The following is a 27,100-nucleotide window of genomic DNA, read 5'->3' as shown; positions in this document are numbered from 1 at the left end:
CCCACCATTTTTCTTTTTTTTATATACAGTATGGATTGTTTTTGTAGGGTTTTTTTTTCTTCTTTTGCGAGCTCATCTTGTAATTCTGGAATTTTATGGAAGATTCTCTGGAAGAAGCTGGCTACCGACTCATACAATGGTTTTCCTTTCACTTTTTAAGCATCTGGTCAATGAATTTATTTTTGTTACAGTTTTAGACTGGCGTTGTCTAAACGATATCCTAGGCACTCAAAAACTGTTTGTATTGTCTTAAACCTCCTCTACTCTTTTTGTCTTGCGAGATGATAGTCTGTTGGTATCACTGTTTCTGCAGAAATTGCTTGTTGATGTCAGGATCTTGCAGGTTTTAGTATCTATGAAGTGGATTTTCTTTGTACACTAATCAAGAATCGCAACTGTTGGTGACAGCCCCAGCGCGACAAATGCATTGTAGGATATTGTTGTTGTTTTGAAAGAGGAAAACTCTGCATTGGACGCCACATCGTAAGATAATAAATCCTTTATCAATATTTGCAAAGAGGAAAGGCGGCGGTGAGCGGGCAGAATCGTAATCGCGCCGGGCGAAATGCTGAGCGGTATTTCGTCTGCCGTTATGTTCTGAATTCAAATTGCACCGAGGTCGAATTTGCCTTTCATCCTTTTGGGGTCGATAAATAAAGTACTAGTTACGCAATGGAGTCGATGTAATCGACTTAATCCCTTTGTCTGTCCTTGTTTGTCCCCTCTATGTTTAGCCCATTGTGGGCAATAAAGAAATAAGAAGCGTTAGCCACCTCCCCAGACATTTCGGGCCTTGTGCCTGGAACAGAAAAGAATATTTGCAAAGAGGGCAATTCTTAGAACTTCAGGCAAAATGCCTTAAAGGATTAAGTCATAGTTATTTATATTCTGAGTTTAAAACTTTCTAAAGTCAGCTTTGCCTTTCATCTGTCTGGAGTCAATAAGTACTAGCTGAATACTGGGGATTTAAATTGTGTGCTATTGCCCTCCCTCAAACTACAATTCCCTCAATCTGCACTCATAGCATAAACAGTATCCTAAAAAATAACACACACACACACACACACACACACACACACACACACACACACATACATTCATGCATTTTATAGTGCGATATATGAATTCATAGAATCTTGTGGATCTCACAGAGAAGTTCCCCTAGTTGACCCGGCTATCATCTCACATACTAATCCAATACAAACGAGTAAAATTCAGAATTCTATGCAGTTTAAATCCAAGAGATGCAATCAATGAAATTATTGAGACATGAGAGGTGAATATATTTAAGAAAACAGTCATGATCCTAAGGATATCAAGTGGTTTAATAAAGGCATTCATCTTTCATGCTTCCTGACATTTTATGGTTTATATATATATATATATATATATATATATATATATATATATATATATATATGTGTGTGTGTGTGTGTGTGTGTGTGTGTGTATATGTTTATATATGTATATATATATATTTATATATGTATATACTTATATATATATATATATATGTACATATTTATATGTATGTATATATATGTATGCATATATATATCTATATATGTATGTATATTTATACATATATATCTGTAATACATCGTCACAGACAATCAGTACTGAGAGATGTTGACAGTTGGAAAACTTAATATATTTATATAAATGTATGTATATATGAATATATACATTTATGTATATGTATATCTATATATTATGGAGATGTACTTGCATAGCATGTGACCTGATCTGAGATTGTGTGCTGGAACAAAAAGAATTGCAGTGTGGAAGGTGTTTATAAGCTATTTAAGAAACACACAAAAACCATTAGATTCACTTTAATATTTAAATTTAATTCCATGCAGCACGGAATTTTGTCAGTGAACAGGTCGTGGTCTCAAACCGACAAAAATATTTTGGCAAATTAAATTTGAATGTTGAAGTGAATCTAACGGTTTTTGTGTTTCTTAAATGGCTTATAAACACCTTCCACGCTGCAATTCTTTATATTTACATAAATATATTGTTAAGTTTTTCAACTGTCAACATCTCTCGGTACTGATTCTCTGTGAAAATTTATTACTTTTCTCTCATTTCTATGACATCTGCTGTTGCTTATTATCCTTGCATTTTCTACAGTTGCAGAGGGCATTTATCTTGCGTTTTCTTGTCAACTAATCTGTCTCACCTTTCTATAAACAATTCTTTCATCTTGAGTCATCCTTTCAATTGCTAACTTACAACAATTCAAGCAAAGTGCAAAGAAAAATCTGATCTGCTCTCATTAGATTCTCTCTCTGCTTCAGTTCAAAATATAGACTAGAATAATCCTTCCATGCAATAGGGTGATCAATAGAATCAGTTCTTAAACTTTTGTGATTATTGATGTGAATCAGTTATATTGATCTGTCGCCCCCAAAATCTGGCTAGTATATGAATTAATGCAATATAGATGATGTGTCTGAAGAAGAAAAAAAAACAAAAACATCACACTACTTATTACAGATTTATAGGTAGACTCCATTTGGCCACTTATATTCCACACATTTTTGTATAGAATGATGTAAATAAACTCTGAACACAGTCTCACTTCTTTAAGTAAATTACTAAGTATAACTTAATACTTTTAACATAATTTAGAGAGGAATGTAGAATTCCAACATTTGTAATAACCATTGTCAATGCAACCACTAACCACGTCAAAAGTTAAGTAAAATGTAAGAGAAGATGAATGATGCCTTTTACATAAGATCATACCACACTGCGTAGCATAAAGTTTTAAGTATTTAATGGTTATGCAACTAGAACACTTACAAGATGGGTTTTTCTTTATTCTTTATTCCAAAGAATCGATCTCCAGCAACAACAAAGGGTGTGTAAGTATAGTATTAATAGTTAGCACATTAGTGAAACAGGATCTATATCGATTCCATTTTAGAAATATGACAAGAGATAATGATAATGGGAGAGATTAATATTACAGGACTTTCTGTGAATTCAGAAAAATGGATATTGATTTGAGTTTCAGAGTTCAAGAAATATATTTAATCATTTCTTGAGCCATTTACTAATACAGTTGATACATAGCTTTACATTCATATTATTGAAGTGGATGACAGACAAATATATCTCCCTGGATAGGATTATAGCCATCACTAAATAAACTTCTCTACAAGTGATATTTTTTTATGCAAGAACATTGGTTCCTTGATTGTAAAAGGAAGGGGCTACATCAATAATCACATAGGGCAAAGAATTAAAACTTTAATACCATCATCATTATCATTGTTATTGCTTTTATTCAGCTATTTTAATAGTGGTATGGGTTAGACAAAATCTGCCGAGGGCAGTGTTTACAAAGAAATGACAACTCTCACCTGGTTTCAAGTAACATGTTTTATTCCTTACTTTTAATTAAGCTATTTTATTCCACCCACCACCAAGCAACAAGATTAGTTTTTGTGAAGAGTATACACAATTTCATTATAACTAAAGTGATATATATATATATATATATATATTATATATGTATATATATATGTATATATGTATATATGTATGTATGTATGTATGTATGTATGTATTTGTGTATGCATGAATATATTATTCTGTGTATGTATGTGTGTCTATGAGTGTACATATACCTATATGTATGAACCTGCACAAGCTCACGTGAAATGAATACCCACATACACATTTATTGTTTTTTAAAAATATTAATTAGAAGTATTAATTAAAAGTATTTCTTAAAAGTATTATTTTGGAACATTGCTTAAGCAGCAATGCAATATCATGACTTTGATTCTGTGGAGTTTATGATGTTTTATAATAACATTACCACAAGAACCAGAAATTAAATCAAAGGCAGGAGTTTGAAGCAGCCATTTTGCATTTGTTGTTCACAAAGGTTTTTAAATAAAAGATCATAGAAATAAGTGTTTTCTTCAAACTTTCGTTTCATATTTCAAAATATATTCAGACACAGGGTATTCGAAAGAAAACCAAGCTTGGTTCACCTGGTGATGATCTGAAACAAGTAACACTGGGTACTGGAAATCAGAACCTTTCAGTTATCATGTATTATGGAAGCAATACAGGGACACACACACACACACACACACACACACACACACACACACATACTTGTAATATTAATGTGTAGTTTGACCTCTTGCTGCCCAAAGTCACAGATGAACCAATGTCACAGCAAGAAACTCAAAGAAAGGCGGTGAGCTGGCAGAAGCGTTAGCACGCTGGGCGAAATGCTTAGCGGTATTTCGTCTGCCATTACGTTCTGAGTTTAAATTCCACCGAGGTCCACTTTGCCTTTCATCCTTTTGGGGGTCGATAAATTAAGTACCAGTTATACACTGGAGTCGATGTAATCGACTTAATCCCCTTGTCTGTCCTTGTTTGTCCCCTCTGTGTTTAGCCCCCCTGGGGGCAATAAAGAAATAAGAAACTCAAAGAAAGGAATGCCAAACTCCTTCCTTCACCAAAATCACATAAAAATAGCCATTGAAAAAGTGATTACACAGGCAGTGCTCCAGTATGGCCACAGCCTTTGGGCTGAAATGTATAGAATATATTCATACATGTGTGTATGTGTGTGTGTGTGTGTGTGTGTCCTTTAATATCATGTCCCTGATTTAAACAAACTAAATCACAGATAACCTACCATTGAATGAATATGTGTTTGATTTCAATTTTCCTATTCACCAAATTATAAATAATCTGCTTATTTCAGATTAATACAACTAATGCTGAGATAATAAGATTAAAGATTAGTGATTTTAAACTATTAGCAAATCATTTGACACAACATTCCCGAAACCATTCAGCCTTTTGGCTCTAAATAACAGAAAAATAAACTGCACCAAGAAGATCTCGTGTATGCAGCCATATTAAGTTGAAACACTTTGATTCACAGGGATTATTGATGCAATTAATAAAACAAACTCAACAAAATTTCGTCAAGGGATTTTTCAGAGCTAAAAAAAAAAAAAACAGAGCAAGGGAGATAACACCAACAATATCAGCTGACTGAATTTTTTTTTTTTAGAAAACACAGTCAGAAGCAAAGCATATCTTTAAGGTCATGTGGAGAAAGTAATGAACATGTTTCAGTCTTATTACACCTTCTCAGCATAACACTGGCAACACTGAGAGTTACAAATATATAGAGTAGTAGTAGTAGTAGTAGTAGTAGTAGTAGTGGTAGAGTAGTGTTGATTGTGTGTACCAACAATATGACAAACGGAAAAATGTTAGCCAAGTATTTGTTACAGTCTGATGCTTATTTTATTTAACTGGTGAACTGCTAAGTCATAAAAAGACAATGTAAACAACAACAATAACATCGTTTGAATGAGTTAAAGCATATTCATATGTACATATAATGTGTGTATGTGCATATATATATATATGTATATATATATGTATGTATGTATATGTATATATGTATGTATGCACATACGTATGTATGTATGCATGTATGTATGTATGCATGTATATATGTATGCATGTATATATATGTATATGCATATACATGTATATGTATATATACGATGGGTTTCTTTCAGTTTCTGTCTACCAAATCCGCTCACAAGGCTTTGGTCAGCCCAAGGCTATAGTAGAAGATATTTACCCAAGGTGCCATGCAGTGGGACTGAACCCGGAACCATGCAACTATTCTTACAAAGAATAAGTCTTGCAGTCGATTTACTTGACAAAAGGCAGTGCTCCAGCATGGCTGCAGTCAAATGACTGAAACAAATAAAAGAATGTATGTATGTATTACCTTCCTTGGAAACCACATAGTGTTGGCAATAAGGACGTCTCGCCATTGAAAATCTGCCTCAACAAGATCCCCATGATGCTCACAAACATAGGAAAGTTGATGCTAAATGTTGATGATGATGAAGATGATGCATATCCATATCTTATCAAAGTGATTATTCTTGTCCTTGTTGCATACAATACTCTCTAAAGAAGCGCAGCTTGCTAATGTCTAATGGCTCAACACTTGTAGATGGAGACAAGATTAACACACTCTATAAGAGTTGTTCTGTTGAATTGTTAGAAAATTCAGTCTTCTTCCAGACATATTTATTCCATATTCAAGTCTGACTGAAGCTGATAAATTTCAAAAGTTAATCTAATCTAAGTTATTCTGGAATTATGAATGACACGATCATTATATCACTAGCATTACAATATAATATCGATATTGTTGTTTATATTGTTTCAATATGTTCTCTGACAGCTCATCCCCATCAATCCTGGCGTATTTCATGCAACATAATGGACAGAATGTTTACAAATTACTTTTCTGTCCCACATTCTTCATAATTAAATATTGATATCAAATTTTGGCAGAAGGCCAGCAATTTTGGTGGGAGGGGCCAGTTGATTACCTCAACTCTAGTGCATAACTGGTACCTATTTTATCGACCCTGAAAGAATGAAAGGCAATCTCAGCAGAATATGAACTCAGAACATAATGACAAACAAAATACCACTAAGCATTTTGTCCAAATTGCTAACGATTCCACCTGTTCATTGCCTTTCTTAATAATTAAAGCTTGGTTTCAAATTTTGGCACAAGGCCAGCAATTTTAATAGTGGGGTAAGTCAATTACATTGACCCCAGTGCTCATTATCCTCCTCATCATCCAGTGTTTTAAATCCGGGTTTTATCTCCATTAACAGGGGTGGCCAGATCTACCCCAATGCCATAGCAACCAAAGTAGGCAGATGCAGCCCACCCTAAACATTGGGCTGGTTGGTGCCCATTCTCCTCTACTATCATGAGGCTTTTTTGGAGGTGGATTTTCTACAGGGAGCATGCTCTTGCTTACCCCTAACCTCAGTTACTAGACACGAGTGGTCCCAAGACCAAGGCCTCTACTACGATTTTTAAGAAATATGGTGGAAAATTAGCTCAGGAAGGCAGGTACACTACTCCCGAGACCCCTTTCAGAACCCCCCCCCCCCTACCTATTTTGTTCAACTGGTACTTATTTGTTTGACCCCGAAAAGATGAAAGGCAAAGTTGACCTCGGTGGAATTTGAACTCAGAATGTAAAGATAGACGAAATGTCGCTAAGCATTTTGCCCAGCATGCTAATGATTCTGCCAGCTCACTGCTTTACTTATTAATTAGATATTAACAGATTTTTTGCATGCATTGATTGGAATTGAAATTCAGGGTCTCTTGTTTTCCTAAATGATTTGTTTTATAGGAGAGAGAGAGAGAGAGAGAGAGAGAGAGAGAGACAGACAGACAGACAGAGACAGAGACAGGCAGACAGACACAGAGACAGACAGATAGACACGGAGACACAGACACAGACAGACAGACAGACAGACAGACAGACAGACAGACAGACAGACAGACAGACAGACAGACAGACAGAGAGACATGGAGACAGACAGACACAGAGACAGACAGACACAGAGACAGACAGACAGAGACAGACAGACTCAGAGACATGGAGACAGAGACAGACAGACAGACAGACACGAAGACAGACAGAGAGACATGGAGACAGAGAGACATGGAGACAGAGAGACATGGAGACAGAGACACGCAGACAGTGTGACACGGAGACAGATAGACAGACACGGAGACAGAGAGAGAGACACACAGAGACAGAGAGAGAGACACGGAGAGAGACAGAGAGAGAGAGACAGAGAGAGAGAGACAGAGAGAGAGAGAGACATGGGGAGAGAGAGACACGGAGAAAGACAGAGAGAAACGGAGAAAGAGAGATTCCTGCTGGATACAACAAAATGAAGGAGCTTCTTTATTGCATTGAGTTGCCCTCATTTTGAAGACGTTGAGGGATTTATTTAAAGATGGTTGACTGCTGTTTTTGCTTGGTTCAATGAACCATATAGAAGCTTCCCCAATGTCTTGTTGATATCAGTGATTAATGGATGAGTAATGATTAATGAATGAATTACGATTAATGGATGAGTAATTTGTTAATATAAATTGCACCAGTCATACAACGTGTATCAAGTTCTTACTGAAATTTTTTTAGTACATTCTCTTATACACATTCACTATATGCATATGTGTGTGTTCATGTGTATATGTGTGTGTGTGTGCACAACTGTGTATATTCGTGTGTGTGCATGCGTGTGAATGCAATGTGTGTGTGTGCATGCATGTGCCCATGTGTGTGTGTTGAATGGAGGAAGCTTGGTCAGCAATATCTGCAGGTGTGTCTGTTTCTCAAGAGCCTGCTTCATTAGATTCCAGCTGGGCCACAAGCGTAAATTATAAATTTGCTTGAGTGCACAATGCTCTTAATTGTTAGTGATGGTCTTCCTAGGTTGCCAGTGGACAGCCAACATGTATATGTATGTGTGTATATATATGTGTGTGTGTGTGTGTGTGTGTGTGTGCGCTTGTGTGTATACATGTATGTATGTCTCTTCTAATTTTTAATTATTATAAATCTTCCAGTGAGGAAGGAGCCGGTTTCCAACAAAGATATAAGGCTCCATCTTTGGGATGGCATTAACATTTGGAACTTGAGAAAAGTCTTGCATATTTTTACTGTTCCACTCACAAATTGAACTTGTAATGTACGAATCAGAAAGTCAATTTCTCTTTCTGAAAATCCCAGTTTATCCAGAGTCTCCTTTAAGCATTTACTATCAAAACCTAGTGCTCCAATTATTATTGGTATGAATATGAATTCATTGTCTGGATATAGAAGCTGAAGCTTTCGAAGCAGTTGTCCACTGATATTCTCTTTGTCTTTGATTTCCAAAGAGATATTTATGTCTGCAGAACAGCTGACCTCTATGATGGTACATCTAACAGAAGATGAGTAGAGGGTGGGGTGTAAAAAAGAGAAAAGGGATGCAGTTGGTAGTGGGATAAATGTAAGTAGAGGGAACAGATCTAGGGTCAATTTAATGGACCCAGGTTAGGGTGCTTGGGATAAGGAAGGAGGGTATCAAATGAAGAGATGAACCTCAAATTTTGGGTCACAGCTGTGCAAAGATGGAGGAATTAGGAGTAAGGGGTGGACTAATATGGGAAGGAGGATTAAATGAAAAGGTGATAGGAAGGGCCAGATCCTCATTGTAGGGGATAACAGCAAAGAATGGTTTAATGAAGAGGATGTGGGAAGAGCCAGAAGGGAAAAGAATGGCTTTGAAAAGTCAAAAATTATATTCGGTATCATGGATGTGAAATAAGAAGGAAGCAACTAAAGGAGAAAAGATGGGGTTGAGGTATTTCGACATCTGTTCAGGTGGGTAATTACAGGTGGGTAATTACAGGTGGAACCTGGTGGGCAGCACCTGTGATTCATATACATACAGTCATATATGATACTTGATATATGAGGGTTTTATAAAGATGTACGAAATATTTATGTACAAACTCTCATGTAATTATTATGCAATATTTTGTGTACAAAAAGGTGGCAAGTTGGCAGAAACGTTAGCACGCTGAGTGAAATGCTTAATGGTATTTCATCTGTCTTTACGTTCTGAGTTCAAATTCCGCCAAGGTCGACTTAGCCTGTTATTCTTTTGGGATTGGTAAATTAAGTACCAGTTGTGTACTGGAGTTAATCTAATTGACTGGCCCCCTCCCCAAAAATTTCGGGCCATGTGCCTAGAATAGAAAAGAATATTTTGGGTACAAAAACAGGATGTGTTGAACATTCGTAAATAAACTAAAATATCTTGTTCTTCTTAAAATAAATTCCATTTGTTCAGGAGAAATTTTGCTTGTAAACACAGCAATAAATGTTAAATACATGGAAATGAAATAAAATGGGGAAGTAGCAGTAGCAGCCCCCCACCCCCACCCCCACCCCACGAGAGAAATTTTGCAAGATTGAACGTGATTATTTTCAGGTCTCTGAGGGAGGGGATTCCTCTCAAAATCCAAAGTGGGAATGTGGTGTTTTTTCATTTGGCAGGGACCTGTCAGATACTAATCCCCACACTCAACCCCATCTCCTTGGTTGTTTATGCCCCTGGACTGATATGTACCAGGTAAACTTCTCCCTTATAGGAGCTCATTCTGAATAAAGAGCCCCTATTGTATGATTGTAGTTATTTAGACAATGAATAAAAAGAAAGGAAAGCAAAGCCTAATGAAATAAATGTAAAACAAATTAAGAGAAAACAAACCTTTTTTATATTGCCGCTGTTCCTTTCAGACCAAAGACTGAAGTAGATGGAAAAGATAAAGAAATTAGTGGTAATTTAATGATGCCTTCAGAAGAGAAGAAGCTCTACAAACTGCCATTACAACACAAGAAATTGATAACGATGAGGTAAACCTTGCAAATGGTTAATTCTAGGAATGGCTTCCCTCAAAGCTTTCCCTCCACTCCTGCCACCACTACCACTGTTTCTTTTTTATTTTACACTTAACAATAGAACTACTGCCAATACTATAACACCACTATCTAGCACTACTATCACAACCACCACTACCATCATTACTATTCACAACCACTACCACCACTACTACCCCTACTATCACCTCTACTACCAATACGACCACCACTGCTACCAACTCTATCATTACCACCAACACTGTTGTTGTTGTTGTTATTTTTATTATTGTTATTATTTCTGTTGTCATCATCGTTGATGTTATTGTCATTATTGTTGTTATCATGATGATCTTTGTGCCATTGGAATCATCACCATCGTCATCATCATCATTATCATCATGATCTTTGTCTCATCAGAATCATCATCAACATCATCAACACTTGAGCAGAGACCACTAGGATTTCCAAAAGATCATTGAAAACCTCCCAGGGCCTCCTGAAAGGTTTTGATACCATCTGACATATGGGCTTCTTTACCTTCTCCTTCATCCTTTTGATGTCCATCTTTCCTTTTTCTTTGTTTTTCCAAAAGATCTGACTGGTACAGGATGTCACCATCCAGTTACATTCTTCTTTCCTCTGTCATATCTTGGGGTCTTTGCAAAGACGCTTTTCTTGAGATTTCTTCATTTCTGATATCATCATCATCATCATTCAACGTCTGCTTTCCATGCTGGCATGGGTTGGACTGTTTAACAGAAGCTGGCAAGCCAAAGAGCTGCACCAGGCCCCAACTTCCTGTTTTGGCATGGTTTCTATGACTGGATGCCCTTCCTGAAACCAGCCACTTTACAAAGTGTATTGAGTGCATTTTATGTGGCACCAGCACACAAACTTTTTACATGGCACCAATATGGGTGCTTTTTATATGGCTCCATTGCCAGTGCCTCTTACTAAGCACCAGATCATGGTCCCAAATTCTCAGAATTTTCCTCAAGGACTTTTAATGAGAAACATCCAATTTGCTGATGGTTTTTGCAGTTTCCTTTCATATTTCATTCGCATATCATACTTTGGATTATTTGATAATAATCCTTTCTACAATAGGCACAAGGCCTGAAATTTGGGGGAAGGGGGCCAGTCGATTAGATTGGGGGACAGTACGCAACTGGTACTTAATTTATCGACCCCGAAAGAATGAAAGGCAAAGTCGACCTTGGTGGAATTTGAACTCAGAACGTAGAGATAAATACCACTAAGCATTACGCCCAGTGTGCTAACATTTCTGCCAGTTCGACACCTTAAAAGATTTTAACTATTTCTACTCTAGGCACAAGGCCTTGAAAATTTGGGGGCAGAAGGGGGCTAGTCAATTACTTCGACCCAGTGCATAACTGGTACTTATTTCATCAACCCCCAAAAGGCTAAGTTGACCTTGGCAGAATTTGAACTAAGAACGCAGCAGCAGATGAAATACTGCTGAGCATTTCACTCGGCGAGCTAGTGGTTCTGTTAGCTCACCACCTTAAATATCTGATTCTGATGAGGATTGAATGCATTGGTAATGTACTGGGCTCCGAAAAAGAGACATTAAATTAAGGGTGATTAAGAGGAATGGTCTGCATCATAAGTTCTCAAAGTGGACCCCAGTGGGCGTTGAGTTGGTCCAGGTGGGCGCTGGTGCCAAAGGGGGCAGTGAGGGTTTTGGCGGTAGAGGAAAAGGAGGCTTTGGGAGGAAGGCAGTGGATTGGGGGACACTATGAATTTATTATAATATCATTATAGTATTGTATACAAATTATATATTATATTAAATATCAAATGATTCATAGTTTATATTAATTAGTAAAATATAAAATTTTTATTTATACATAAAAATAGGGGTGAAGACGTTGAGGGTTTTATGTGGCCATGGGGGGGGGGGGGGGGGGCGGGGGCCCAAATAGTTTGAGAACTTCTGGTCTATATGGTGCCTACATGGACAAACAGATTTTAGCATCTTTTATCTTTTATTTCTTTCAGTCATTTGACTGTGGCCATGCTGGGTCACTGCCTTGAAGAATTTCAAGTCGATTTTTTTTTTATTAAGGCCTGGTACTAATTCTATGGGTCTCTTTTGCCAAACTGCTAAGTCAGGAGAACATAAACACACCAATACTAGTTGTCAAGGGTGGGGTTGGGCGAACACACACACACACACACACACACAGAGAGCTAGGTGACACACACACGCACAAAGTGACCGCCACATGTACCTCAAGTAAAATTTGTTAAATATATCTGTAAGAATTCCCTCCTTTGTCTCCAAATAATTAATAGGGAAGAATTAGGCTAAGAAAAACTCAGCTAATTCCATTAAGTTCATAGGATTTCTTTTATAGTTACTTCCTTTCATCATTATGTTCTTCTTTCTTTTACATTGGAATGTGTGTGTGTGTGTGTGTGTGTGTGTGTGTGTGTGTGTGTGTGTGTGTGTGTGTGTGTGTGTGTCTGAATGTTAATGTGTCTCAAGCATTTGGAGTAAAATGTGTGTGTGTGTGTCTACATTGTATTTATACATTTCTAAGTATGTTAAACCCTAGCCGAATAACAAGCAAATGTGTCTATGTATATATGTGTGTATGCTTTTGTGTGTGTGTGTGTGTGTGTCTGCCTGTATATGTATGTTTGAGTGCATCATATGTTTCTTTTCTCTTAGAATCTTCTAAAATTCTGTAAAGTTCAATTTGGTTCTATTGATTTCCTCCATATGAACAAAAAAAAAGACTCCTTTCCAAGTGTTTTCCCAAATTTTGTTTGGTCCACTTCCCCACCTCCACCAACACCACCACCACCATCACCATCATCATCATCACTTAACGTCTGTTTTCTTTGCTGGCATGGGTTGAACCACTTAATTCTAATATTCCATTTCAATGCCTCTTCCAATGCCATCCTCCCTGAAGTGTGGGTCAGTAGGCACTAATAAACGTATTAATGATTCCAAACTTTGGCACAAATCCACATCTTTGTTGGTAAGGAGATTGGAGCCAGTGGAGTCGTTTTCAGCATCTTCATCTTGTGGTAGTATTTAATTGAGACTGAAAAGAGAGAGAAAGAGAGAGAGCAAGAGAGAGAGAGAGACAGAGAGAGAGAGAGAGACAGAGACAGAGAAGTGCTTTGTTGGTAGCTGCTGTATCAACCCCCCACAAAGAATGCAAGTTCAAATCAAGTTCAATGGCGTTCTATATTTGCGAGATGAGGAATTATTTACATTATTTACATATGACGGATATTTGTTCTCATCTTGTTTGTTGTTAACACAACATTTCAGCTGATATAACCTTCAGCCTTCATCAGGTATATTGGGGAAATTTCGAACCTGGATTCTCATTCCTAAGGTATTTTTCAGTGTTATTATTATTATTATTATTATTATTATTATTATTATTATTATTATTCAGGTCACTACCTGGAATCGAACTCAGAATCTTGGGGTTAGTAGCCTGCGATCTTAGCCACTACAGGCATACGGTGTAGTGGTTAAGAGCACAGGCTACTAACCCCAAGATTCCAAGTTCGATTCCAGGCAGTGACCTGAATAATAATAATAACAACAACACGAAAAATAGCTTAGGAATGAGAATCCAGGTTCGAAATTTCCCCCAAGACACCTGATGAAGGCTGGAGGGTTAACAAACAAGATGAGGACAAATATCTGTCAAATGTAAATTATGTAAGTTCAATGGAATTTAAACAAGGGAAATAAAAATATCATCATCATCACCGTTTTTGTTTATTTGTTTAGTGTTTTTTTTCTCATACTGGCATGAGTCAAATAAGCTTTACTACAGCAGTATATTACAGCCAGATCCCCTTACTGTCATCAACTTGATCTTTCAAGTATGGCCTTTATTACTCCTTTGGGTTTCACTCATCAAAAAGACCCGTCCTCCACAGCAGAAGTGTTAATGCCACTCCCTACTAATGAAAAGGGCTCGGTTGCAAGAGCCCTGTGCTGGTGCCACATAAAAGTGCTCATGTCAGTGATATATTAAAAGCATCTGGCACACACCATAGAGTAATTGGCATTAGGAAGGGCATCAAGCTGTAGAAAACATGCCAAATCAGACTGGAACCTGGTACAGCTCTCCTGCTTGTCAGCTCTGGTCAAACGAACCCACCCATGCCAGCATGAAAAACAGAGGAGATTAAAGAATGATGATGATGATGGTGGTATATCATGTATATTTCTGTATACATACATCTTGTCTGACTCTGGAAAAATATGTTGAAGCAACGATAATGAGCATAATAGACATGTGTGTGTATGCATGTGTATGTATGTGTATGTATGTGTGTGTGTATGTGTGTAAGTGTGTGTGTGTATATTCATACAATATATGACTACAAGTACAACACTGTACAACACAAGTACAGCACTCTGGATGAGTTTTACTGCCTAAAAAGCACCTGTTCTGACAAACCAGTCATACTTGTATCCATATATTGTAATAAGAAAATCTATCTCTTATGACTCAAGCTCAGAATTCATTTTCACATTTGTTTCCTTCTTATTATTTCAACTAAATATTTCCAGTGAATTTTACCATCATTTATAAACCCAGTTGTTACTTTAAATATCAAATCTGACATAATGGATGAAACCTTGTTCCTTTTATCTTTTTTACTAAATGAAATTTGAATCTCAGTAAAATATTAACCATTTTCTTATATTTCTCTTGAAATACACTGTTTTTGTTTAAAATAATTTTGAAAGTAACAAAGAATTAAATAAAATAACTTTTGTCATAATTAGGCTGATGTTTGGAACATAAATTAACATGAAATTTTAATGGACAGTTTTAATTTAGATCTCTTTAAGTAGGAAGTTTTTACTACAGAACCCGGGGCTGATCTCAGGTAAATTGGTATCAAGAGATTTAAATCATTCTCTCTCTCACCCTCTCACCCTTTTTCTTTGTTTCTCTCTCTTTCTATTGTTTCCTCTGTCTCTTTCTCTCAGTCTATATAATATATGAACTCCCCACTTCCATATGTACTCTGTTAACCAGTATTCCCAGCAGCACTGACTGGGGACACAGCTCTCTCTCTCTCTCTCAGTTGCTTCCAGGGTGATTTTATTTCACTTAATTCTGAAATATAGTGTTTTTTTTTTAACAGAATTCATCTATAAATAGTTACATATGTATATCATCACCATCATCATCATTACCATCATCGTCATCACCATCATCATCATCATCTTCTAATACCATTAATATTGCTAAAAAAAGCTCCAGTTTAGTTGATGAGTGTAGATGGCAGGATTCTACAAAGTTTCTCAAAGTACTCTTGCTAAGAAACCAAAAGGCTCTGCTGCATTTTGTGAGGGCTGAAAGTTTGTAGTTTGTGTGATGGACAAAAAGTAGCCATTTTATTTTAAATGATAAACTTGTGGATATAGTGAAGATGAGTAAAAGCTTTCTAGTTAATGGCTGCAATGGTCATTTACTTTCTTCAAGTGTTGAAGACAATCATCATCCAATGTTTTAAATCTGGGTTTTGTCCATTAACAGGAGTGGCTAGATCTACCTCAATGTTATAGCAACCACCCTCACACTATCTCGCCCTCTTGCCCGGTTTTGGGTGTCTCCCCTTTTCAAGTCAACCTTCCCAACCTCCTCCTCCACCTGTCCCCTCCATATTTTCATGTCTGCCTCGCTTTTGTGGTCTATTTACCTCATACTCAAACACCCTCCTCAGAACCTGCTCCTCCTCGTCCCTCCACAACACAAACCCAAATGTGGTTTGCTAATACCATTGCTACACGATGGCAAGTCAACTCCTTGATAGTTTGGAGACTTGGTTTTCTTTAGACGGATGTGAAGAACCTGTCTAGGACGGCTGTCATATATCTTGTGTCAGCTCTGCGTTTCTTGTCTCTGTTGCTGAAGAGAAGATAACCACTTCAAAATGCATGCATCTCATGGTCTGGATAGGGGGATAGGGGGCGCTGTGAGCTGACTCAGTGTGTTTACACCCATTTGTCTACAGCAAGAAATTTTCTCCATGACAAAATACAGTGAGCAGCTTTGTTACAGATTCAAATAGGCCTCAAGCATATTTGAACTGGTACCAAGTTTGTAACTATCACATGCTTTATAGACATTCCTCATATAGTCTTTTCTTCACAATGTAGAGAAATCTCTTGTTTCGAACAAAAGAAATTGTTTCAAAGAATTCTTCCATTTACTTGAGCCTTCAAGAAGAAACTAACAGAATAGATGAGTAAGTAAAATCCTCTTGAATGCCTTGATGAATGTCAGTGGCATTAGCAGCTGGTTGGATGGGCGATGATAATGAAGATGTCTTAACAAAGATAATAACAACTTTTCTTACAGGAACAACAACAGCAACAACATCGATGAGCTGGTTTGGCATATGTCTTTGTATTGTTTGGATTCACAAAAAAGTTAGAAGTTAGCTGATAATTCTTCGTTCCTGTTCTTGTCAAATGTTGCTTACCCTGACTGATAAACAAACTCTACCAGAAATACACAGGATATTTTAGGCATGTACACACACACACACACACATACACTCACACACACACACTCTTTCTCTCTCACAGAACACATGCACACTCTCTCTCTCTCTCACATACACACACTTCATCTCCTGGCCCAAGAATTGAAATCATAATCTTACAGCCATGAGTGCAACACCCTAACCACTGAGCCACAAGCCTGTGTGTGTGTATGAGAGAGAGAGAGAGATAAGTAGGTAGGTACTAATATGTATCTATAAGTATATATATGTATATACCTGTGTATTTTTTACTTTGTGTGTGTGTGTGTGTGTGTGTAAATGTGCATGTGAGTATTTTTGTGCACGTGCCTTAGATACATATTAATCAGCTTATTAAAGTAATATAGATACCCTTCAGCTTAGTGGACAACAAAGTCTTATCAAGTTAAGATGACAGTTATCGGACATCATCATGGGGTAATGCCATCATTTTGATTGCTTCAGAGATAGATTTGCCATCGTTTCTTAACACATCATTCTCATGCATTAATTTATCATCTTCAAACAATGAAAATAGCAGACAAACAGGCATGAACTACATTCTGATAATCTCAATAGATTCCAAGGGTTTCTGCACCTTTGCTAAAAACTGCTTTCTTTTCTTATTCTATTTCGGCTTTCAAATCGTTTTCTCCTTTCTAGTATCTTTACATCATACTTATATAATCAGTTTTATAAATATATATGTATAGATAGAAAGATAGATAGATGGACAGAGAGATAGATATATATTTATAAGTATCATCAATCATCTTAATACTATAGATATTTTCTCTCTTCTCTCTCCTCTTTACCTTCTTCTTTTGAGCTCTTTGCTATTTCTCTTTACTTTCACATATTTCCAGCACCATTGGATGTAAGATTAAAAGAAGACAGCTATGAAGCTACGAGCAATAAGGAGATATGCTGGGAAGGAGATGAGCAATAGCTTGATGGGAGTGATGGGGTCAAGAATGGAAACTGATAGGATAACAAATGTGGGCTTGATAGGGTACAAATATTGCAGCCTTTATACTCTACCACTGTCCCCCAGTTAGAGTAAGTACATTTCACCATGGGCCATCTGCAGTACTGGACATTGCCAAATCAGTGTAGTTGTTTCTCATCTCCTCAGCGAAATGTTGCAATATCTTCAAGTCAGCAGGCAGCAAGCTGGTAGAAACCGGACGCAATGCTTAGCGGCATTTCGTCTGTCTTTACGTTCTCAGTTTAAATTCCGCCGAGCTCGACTACACCTGTCATTCTTTCAGGGTCGACAGATTAAGTATCAGTTGCCCCAATTTACCTGTTTCACCCTATGTATAAGGATGGCTGGATATACGTATGTATGTGGTGTGTGTGTGTGTGTATGTATGTGTGTATGTATGTATAGCTCTCTGACTCTCAATATCACTTTGTCTGAATTAGCAGATTTTCAAATAATTTGACCTCTGGATATTTGCATTGACATTGGTTTAAGAAACATTTGTTTAAATATTTTATTGAAGAGATCTACTAATAACCATTATGATCTCTTCATTCTTCACTTATAAATCATTGCATCATTGGTACAGTTACTTGATTCTTCACCTCCCTTCATTTTTAAGCTGGCCCAGTACAAATGGTAAGATTGCATGTTAGTTCTTGCCCAAATTGAATACATCAATGAGTTGAAGGAAAAGAGGGGGTTTATTTCACCTTTCTAGATTACATCTTAATCAAATAATTCATTAAAAAGAAAACAATTCTCTGAGAAGCATGAAGAAAAATTAATCTGTTTATTCAGAATAATTGAATAATTCTGTAAAGCATTGCAAAAGCAGGAAATTATTCTGGAATATTCAATAATCGTTATTTTACAAAATATTCTTTGTTTTAGTTTTACTTCAGGGAGGCTAATTCTTTATAATTATCAACAACAGCAGAAGTAGAAGTGGATGTTACTAAGTAGAATGAAGCTTAAAAATGGAAATAACTTCCAAAAATGAAATATGAAGAAAGGTTTGGTGGGTAAAAAATTCAAATATTGTGAGTTAGGTTTTGATATTCCTAAAGCTTCAATTTATGTCTTGTTTTGCCAATACTAACTGTGTTAGAGTGCATCAGAGAATTAAAGAGAGAAGTTAGGAAATTGACAGCTGAAAGATAACAGGAGCGAACAAGAATGGAGATGGATAAAAAAAAAAGGATGAATGATATAAGAGAAGGAAAATAAGCAAAAAAAGGAAAAAAGAAAGAAACTTGTTGAATATTTTTGGTATGAAACACAGTAAATACAGAAAATATTTGGTCTTCTGGATGACAAAACTACCACTTACTGCTGTTACAAGTACTACTAAGAGATTACGTGATTACATTAGTGTTAAATTACTCTAATTTAATTCTATGTTCTAAGTATCAAACTAAGTTTAGTGACTCAGTTTTATTTCATGCGTTCACCTCGTATCCTTTTAAAGTAAACTTTTGATTGCCTTCTAATTTGCATATTGGTTTGTTTCATAAGTGGTGTGATACTTTTTGCACGTAGATCTTTAGGTTCTGCATTTTTTTTAATCAGCGTGCATTTTTGAGTATATACTGCGTTGTATTTGCTCACACGTTGACTCCATTATTGGCTTGCATTCGAGTAATGTAATCCAAGTTGATAATTCTGTATTAAAACATAACAATTAGGTTGCTCGAATGGCAATTTTGAGGACCCTTTACTTGAGGGGTCCTCAATTTTGAAATAGCTGGGAATTTACCTGGGAGGTACCTGGCTACAAAATTGAAGCAAATTGTGTGACTGCTTAGAAACTTATTTTTTGATTCCATGAAATGAATCCAAAAAATATGGAACAGAATTCTTTAACTACAAGAAGTTAGAAAAGCTAACAGGAACCTTGTGAAAATGGCATAGTGCACAGCTTGTTCTGTATCAAAGAAATGATCAAAGGCCAGAATAAATTTGGATTATGGAATAAGATGGGATGTGTTGATTTGCCAGATGAGATCGACACTTTGAATGGAATCTTTTCTCAAACAAAGAACTTACACTATTTAGCCTTTTCCTTTGTTGCACTGAGTTCAAATCCTGGCTGGGTCAACTTTAACTTCTATCACTCAAGGGGTAATCAAATGACTAGCACGAATAAGTTGAAGGTTGAATCAATTTGTCTCCATCCATAGAAAAGTGGCTTAGAGCCTAGTCAATAGAAATCAATATGTTGCAAAGAATGGTGATTGATGGAATCAAATGAAAATCACGGAATAACAAACGTTATGTATGATGTTTGATTATAAATATCGAATGTGTTGATCTGGTTCTTCCAAGGGATACACTCTCAGACATTTTGTCTCTACAAGAACGAAAATGAAATTGTCATCATATGGCAAATTGGCTGAAGATTCTTACAGGAATTGCTGGATAGGGAATGGTGAGATGGTGGATTGGATGCAGACAGAAGGAGGATGGCTTGTGGCAAGTTAGGTTGGCGCCACAAACATTAAAAACTATTTATTGTTACAATAAATCTCAGATTGGATTTTTGTGTTTGTGTGTGTATGAGAGAAAGAGTGAGAGAGAGAGAGAGTGATAGTGTCTATATATGTCTGCATCTGTGCATGCGTGTGTGTACTCAGATACTTTGCTTGCATGAGTGTGTGTGTAAGAGAGAGAGTGTGTGGGTAGGTGTGTGTGAATATGAGAGAGAGCATATGTGTGTGTGTGTGAGAGAGAGAGTGTGAGTGTGCATGTATGAGTGTGTGTGTGTGTGTGTGTGTGTACTCAGATACTTTGCTTGTGTGTGTCTTTTTAGAGATTTTCTACAGTCTGACTACTGTGTCTCTTTTTATTATTAATGTATGTTTGCGCATGTATCTTTATAGGTTGTGTCTATGCGTGTGTGAGTGTGTGTGTGTGTGTGTGTCATTACACATGTATATGCTTATGTTTTACATGAACACACACATATGTTTGGTATGTGTGCATGTAAGTGGTATTGAAGTACCTCCATAGTTTCAATGTTAACTTTTCGGATGTAGTAACAGGAGCTCATATACAGATTTCACAGTTGTTCATATATAATGATAGACAGGGCTTCAAGTGAAAACTGCAGACATCTTCTGTCAGCAGTTGGAAGAAAACCAGGAAATAGTGTCTGACTGGTATTTCGTTTAGAAATTCTAGAACGATAATGGCAGTGTGGTAAGCAGCCTGCTTACCAACCACATGATCCTGGGTTCGGTCCCACTGCGTAGCACCTTGGGCAAGTCTTCTACTATAGCCTTGGGTCAACAAAGCCTTGTGATTGGATTTGGCAGACGGAAAGTGAAAGAAGCCTGTCGTATATGTATATATATGTATGTGTGTGTATATGTTTGTGTGTCTGTGTTTGTCCTCCTAACATCGGTTGACAACTGATGTTTGTGTGTTTACATTCCTGTAACTTAGCGGTTCAGCATAAGAGACCGATAGAATAAGTACTCGGCTTAAAAAGAATAAGTCCTGGCATCGATTTGCTCGACTAAAGGCGGTGCTCCAGCATGGCCGCAGTCAAATGACTGAAAGAAGTAAAAGAATAAAAGAACAGCCAACGTCAACAAGAGTTGAACTCGGCCAGTAAAAGAGGAGAATAAATATCAACCTGTTTTAACCTTCTATGAAGAATAAAAAAAAACTAGTAGAAGTAGTAGTAGTAATAATGATTTCAAATCAACCCCCGAAAGGATGAAAGTCAAAGTCAACCCTGGTGGAATTTGAACTCAGAACATAAAGATGGACGAAATGCTGTAAAGCACTTTGCCCGTTATGTTCTAACGATTCTACCAGCTCACTGCCTTGGTAATAATAATGATGATAATAATGATAGTAATAATAGTAATCTTTTCTGCTGTAGGCACAATGCCTGAAATTTGAGGGGAGGGGTCTAGTTGATTACATCGACCCTATGTTTCACTGGTACTTGATTTATCAACCCCAAAACGATGAAAGGCAAAGTTGACCTCAGCAGAATTTGAACTCAGAATGTAAAGACAGACGAAATGCTGCTAAGCATTTCGCCTGGTGTGCTAACGATTCTGCCAGCTCCCCACCTTTGTAATAATGATGATAATGATAATAATAATGATGATGCTAAGGCAGTGAGCTGGCATAATCGTTAGCATGGTGGATGAAATGCTTAGCGGTATTTCCTCTGTCTTTACATTCTGAGTTCAAATTCTGCCGAGGTCGACTTTACCTTTCATCCTTTTGAGGTCGATAAATTAAGTACCAGTTGTATACTGGGATCAATCTAATCGACTGGGCCCCCTCCCCCCCAAATTTCAGGCCTTGTGCCTAGAGTGGAAAAAAATAATAATGATGATGTTGATGATGATAATAATAATCCTTAGTACTATAGGCACAAGGTCACCAATTTTGTAGGAAGGGTTTAGTCAATTATATTGACCCCTAGTGCTCAATTGGGACATATTTTATTGACCACGAGAGGTGGTAAAGTCAACCTTGACAGAATTTGAACTTGGAACATAATGAGCCAGAAGAAAGTGCTAGTAAGCATTTTATCTGCTATGTTAAACAAAGATGGCCTGAAATTTTCTTGGATGCTTTACCATTTCTGCCATCACCCCACACCCTCACATTTTAGATAAATACCATCCACACATAAACAATAATCTATCAAACCCACGTTACAAAGATCAATCAAACCCATTTTACAAACAACCTTTTTTAAGATACTTAATTTTTCTTATGACATGGATATTTTTCAATCAATTACATGGAGACAAAGCAGAAAAACAAAAATAAAACAAATCTCCCAAAATGCAGTTTTCTTTTCTTTCCATTAATAACTTCCTAGAAAACATACACCAACCATTCTTTTTGCAACTGCCTACTCAACGATTTCTACATAAATAAATACAAAAGAAACCATGGGAACTCAGGTCTTTTAATGGATATCACTTCACATGGCTTCTACAAACATTAATTCTCAGTTTCAAAGTAATCCATGTTTCGAAAATAGCAGTTTGGTGTCTCCAAGACACAACGTGGTATGACCAATCTACTTCATTTCTCAATGTCACTTTATTACTTTTTCTCACTCCACCACACCACCTGACCTCAGATTCAATTTCTCTTTCCCATAAATTACTTTGTTTATAAAATACATACCAGTTAATATCTGTGTATATTTGAATCTTCCTGAGTATATATTATCATCATCATTGCCATCTTCCTTGCTGGTTCGAATCAAATGGGTTGACAGGATCCAGTGAGCCAAAAGACTTATGGTTTCTATGGTTGGATGCCCTTTCTAATGCCAACAACTTTATAGAGTTTAGTGAGTGTTTTTTTTCCGTGATACAAGTACTAGAGAAGTCACCATGTAATTTGCAAGACAAAGGAAAGAGAAGCCACCTCAGCTGAATGGGACTGTAGTAGAGGGGGAGGTGGTTTTATGCCAGATGGTGAGAGGCTAAAGTATGACAGGGGATAGACACAAATGTGTTGCTATAGAAGGCTGTCTCACATAATATAAAAATTGGTTGGAGTATCTGGATAGGAAAGAAGATAAAAACGCTGGTGATGAGGTGACAAAGTGTCCTGTTCAGATACATGAGGCTATCGTATAAATCTGATCCGGTAGTTGTATCTTGCAAAGAGGTGACATGTGCAAATTCTTCCACAATGTTAAAGGGTGGAATATCACCCCTCGCAAAAACTGCCAGTTGGCAAGTATCTGTCATATCAGTAGTGTTGTTGATAACAATTGAAAAATATTCAAGACTTTGTAACACACCTCCCAAGCTTCTCCTGACATCAACCACCATTTCTTCAATTCTTCACATGACTGTTCTGAAGGACAAACTGATTTCAGAAAATAAATCCTTTTTTTCTGGGCATATAACTTCTACTACTTTCATCATACATTCCTCGAAGAATTCACCATTGCTGAATGGCTTTATTCTTTCTACTATCGGTCTTGAAACTTCATAACCAGCATGGCTGCTTCTGTCACTTTCTTCAATTTTAAAAGTGAAGAAAGAAGACTGCTTAAGAAGATTGTTTTTCAGCCTTGCTACCTCATCTTCTCGTGCCACTCCAAGGAAACTATTGTAATTGTTATGACAAACCTCGTAATTATGTTTTTTATTCAGAACCTTCTTAACTTCTATTGTTTCTCGGCAAATTAAGCACACACATTTGCCAAAATGTTCAATGAAGAAGTTCAGTGTCCATGAATTGTTGAAAGCCCAATGTTCAAAATCAATCTTCCTTTTCTTGTTTTCCATGGTGTTAATTTGGTCAGCAAAAATCTGGGAACATAAAACAAAACAAATACTAATTGTTTGACAAAAATAGACAGAAATGTTTTATTAGAATTCAGTTTCTTAAATTAACCCGGATGATAGTGAGGATTAATGGGCAAAACCATGCTAGCTGATAAAATCTTCATGACTATAATCAACTTCCATTGTACTGCAGTAAAAGTAAATTATTTTTTCATGAAAAATATAACATGGAAATTTTTCTTAACACTTCATTTCATTTTATTTAATTCATTATTGTTAGATTAATATTAAATTAACACACTATGTTATTATTAAATTAACATTATTATTAAATCAATATACAAGTAATTGTTCATGCAGCCACCCCTGTCTGGAAAAATCATATTGTTGATAAATTTTTTTCAATGTTTTTATTTCTTTTACCGGTAAAAATTATTTTTGTCTTTTGTACTATCAGGGCCTGTGCGGGCGCGCTACTGTCTGACAACTCAATATGCATTGAGTGTGAATCTGTATGCACGTTTTTCCCACAGTCATGCTGTGCAATTATTTTCAATTAAATCCAAAAACAAAGGTGTTGAAAAATAAATGTTAATGAAGGTTATTCAGGACCTGCCAAAAATGCTCCATATGCCAGATTAGAATGCTTGGTGGGCCAGGGTTTGCCGGGTCCTGAACTAAATCATCTACCTATCATCATGGAGGCTTTCTGAATGGCCTTTTTTGATCCCTTGGATAGCAACTGAATGCATTCATTCATTGTCTGTGAACCTTAAAATATGTCTGGTCCATCAGAACTTACATTCTGTATTCTGTGATCATGTCGTTCACTCCACTCCATTCTGGAATTATTTCATTTTGGATGTGTTCTCACAATTATATTCCTAGAATGGATCTTTCAATGGAAAGAAATAAATGTAAGATAGACAGATGGATGTACCACGAGACTGGAAAAAGCAAAAGGTGTGAAAGTAACAGATGGTATAGGATTCATTCAAAAGCAAAGAATGTGCTTCAAAAATCATTTCCAGCCAATTACCTTCTTCTTCACAAATTGGAGTTCAGAACATTAAACCCTCAGTAAATGCCACCCAGTCCTATGCTCTCTCACATCCATTCCTATGCTCTCACCAATGCTAGTGAAGACAATGATGGGGAGGAATTTTATCAAGAGCTAAAGAAAGTGTCAGCTTACAAATCTACTTTTACACGCACACACACACTGATACAAACATTAACACATATTTTCATTCCAAATATACATTCTACGCTTTTATTCTTTTCAGAAATCTAGGAAAATCTGGACTTCGAGTGTCAAATGTTGGATTTGGTAAGTTGTTATTATTTTAATATTTTATTTACATAAATAGTTACAGTACTTCCTCTTTTTGCATGAATTTCATTATAAAACATTTTTTATATACATGCTGTCTTTAAAAATACAACGAATATTGGTGGGAGATGAATATTGTCCTACGCTGTGAAAACATTGCACTGACAAGGCATAATCAGGTTGAAATGCATCTTGCCAGCCACCGATGGGATGGTTCTAGGTTCAGTTTCCAAACCTGGTATCTTCTTTCTAATATCTTTATACACTAATATATGTCAATACATGGGAATAGAACTGTTTACACATTATGTTAAAGAATAAAATTTGTTTTATTCAAGCCAAAAAGATATATTTGTATTTCGGGACAGTAATTTTTTTTACTTTTCGCCAAATAAACACATGCACTAAATATTCATTCTTCATTCTTTTATTACTGTCCTTATTGTAATTCATGTTCATTGTCCGGAAATCTCTCATTACACATCTGTGACCTCTTCAGTGGCACTTTCCATCTTCATGTGTGCTCTTGCTCTGCTTATTCCATTCTGTTCTTGTAGAACATTCTATTCTGTTCTTTAGAAGAACATTCCATTCTGCTCTTCTTTTAGAAGAGCAGAACGGATTAATCAGAGCAAAAGCGTACAGAAAAACAGAAAGTGTCGCTGAGGAGGTCACAGATGTATGACGAAAGACTCCCAGACAATAGACATGAGTTAGAATAAGAACAGTAATAAACAGTTCTATACTTAAAAAATGAGGAACTATCTACATTATTTACATTTGACAGATATTTGTCCTCATCTTGTTTGTTGTTAACACAACGTTTTGGCTGATGTACCCTCAAGTCTTCATCAGGGTCTTTGGGGAAATTTCAAACATGGGTTCACATTCCTAAGGTATTTTTTGAGGTTATTATTGTTATTATTATTATTCAGGTCACTGCCTGGAATCAAACTCAGAATCTTGGGGTTAACAACAAACACGATGAGAACAAATATCTGTCAAATGTAAATAATGTAATTAAAAGGTGAAGAACAAATATATATTGTGTGTGTGTGTGTTTATTTGGCAACAAAAATATGACCATTCCGAAATACAACATTTGTTTCAACACACGACTTCACATCGGGAATCTTGCAACACAAATTTATAAACGTGTCTCTGTGTGTGTAAACATGCATATATGAATGCATGTATATATTTGACACTTATATTTGAGGAAAGCTTTTCACTCACACATGTATTTCATATCCTTTACATATTTTCCCAGTTTTCATGTTCTTCTGCTTGTTGCCTGTCTTTGATTTCCTCTTCCCTTTTCTAGTTACTACCTAACACTTCAGTAACAAGCACAGCTGCACAATACAACAAATCTCTGCTACTAGTTAAGTTATGTACTTTTATCTTTATACAAATCTAATTAAATGTTCTCACTGTGATATTTAATCTGTGCAAGATAGCAAAATCAATAGTGTTAAACAAATGCCTTGTTGTATTTAATTAATTCCTTTAATTGTTCATATTTCCAAACCTGATGACTTTTACATTGCTTTCATATCATTAGAGTTTATAAATAAGTACCAATCACACACAAGGGTTAATTAACCAATTATAACTTCTGCCAAAA

At 36.4% G+C, this 27,100-nt stretch overlaps 1 protein-coding gene across 5 annotated transcripts in view; it reads left to right on the top strand.

Annotated features, from left to right (window-relative positions):
- Window positions 1-27,100, top strand: part of LOC106880139 (voltage-gated potassium channel subunit beta-2) — a 223,955-nt gene that overhangs the window by 105,202 nt on the left and 91,653 nt on the right. For 4 of the 5 annotated variants that reach the window (XM_089360669.1, XM_089360670.1, XM_052972031.2 and 1 more), the window contains one exon: window positions 25,427-25,470. In XM_089360669.1, the coding sequence (XP_089216795.1) occupies window positions 25,427-25,470 (44 nt within the window). Of the gene's footprint in view, window positions 1-10,193; window positions 10,311-25,426; window positions 25,471-27,100 lie in introns of all 5 variants that reach the window. The other variant, XM_052972029.2, reaches the window with a different exon arrangement.

The sequence above is a fragment of the Octopus bimaculoides genome, chromosome 12, assembly GCF_046866305.1.
Source record: "Octopus bimaculoides isolate indiv1 chromosome 12, ASM4686630v1, whole genome shotgun sequence".
Taxonomy (NCBI): domain Eukaryota; kingdom Metazoa; phylum Mollusca; class Cephalopoda; order Octopoda; family Octopodidae; genus Octopus; species Octopus bimaculoides.
The sequence above is the reverse complement of the archived record's forward strand: the minus strand, read 5'-3'. Positions and strand labels throughout refer to the sequence as shown.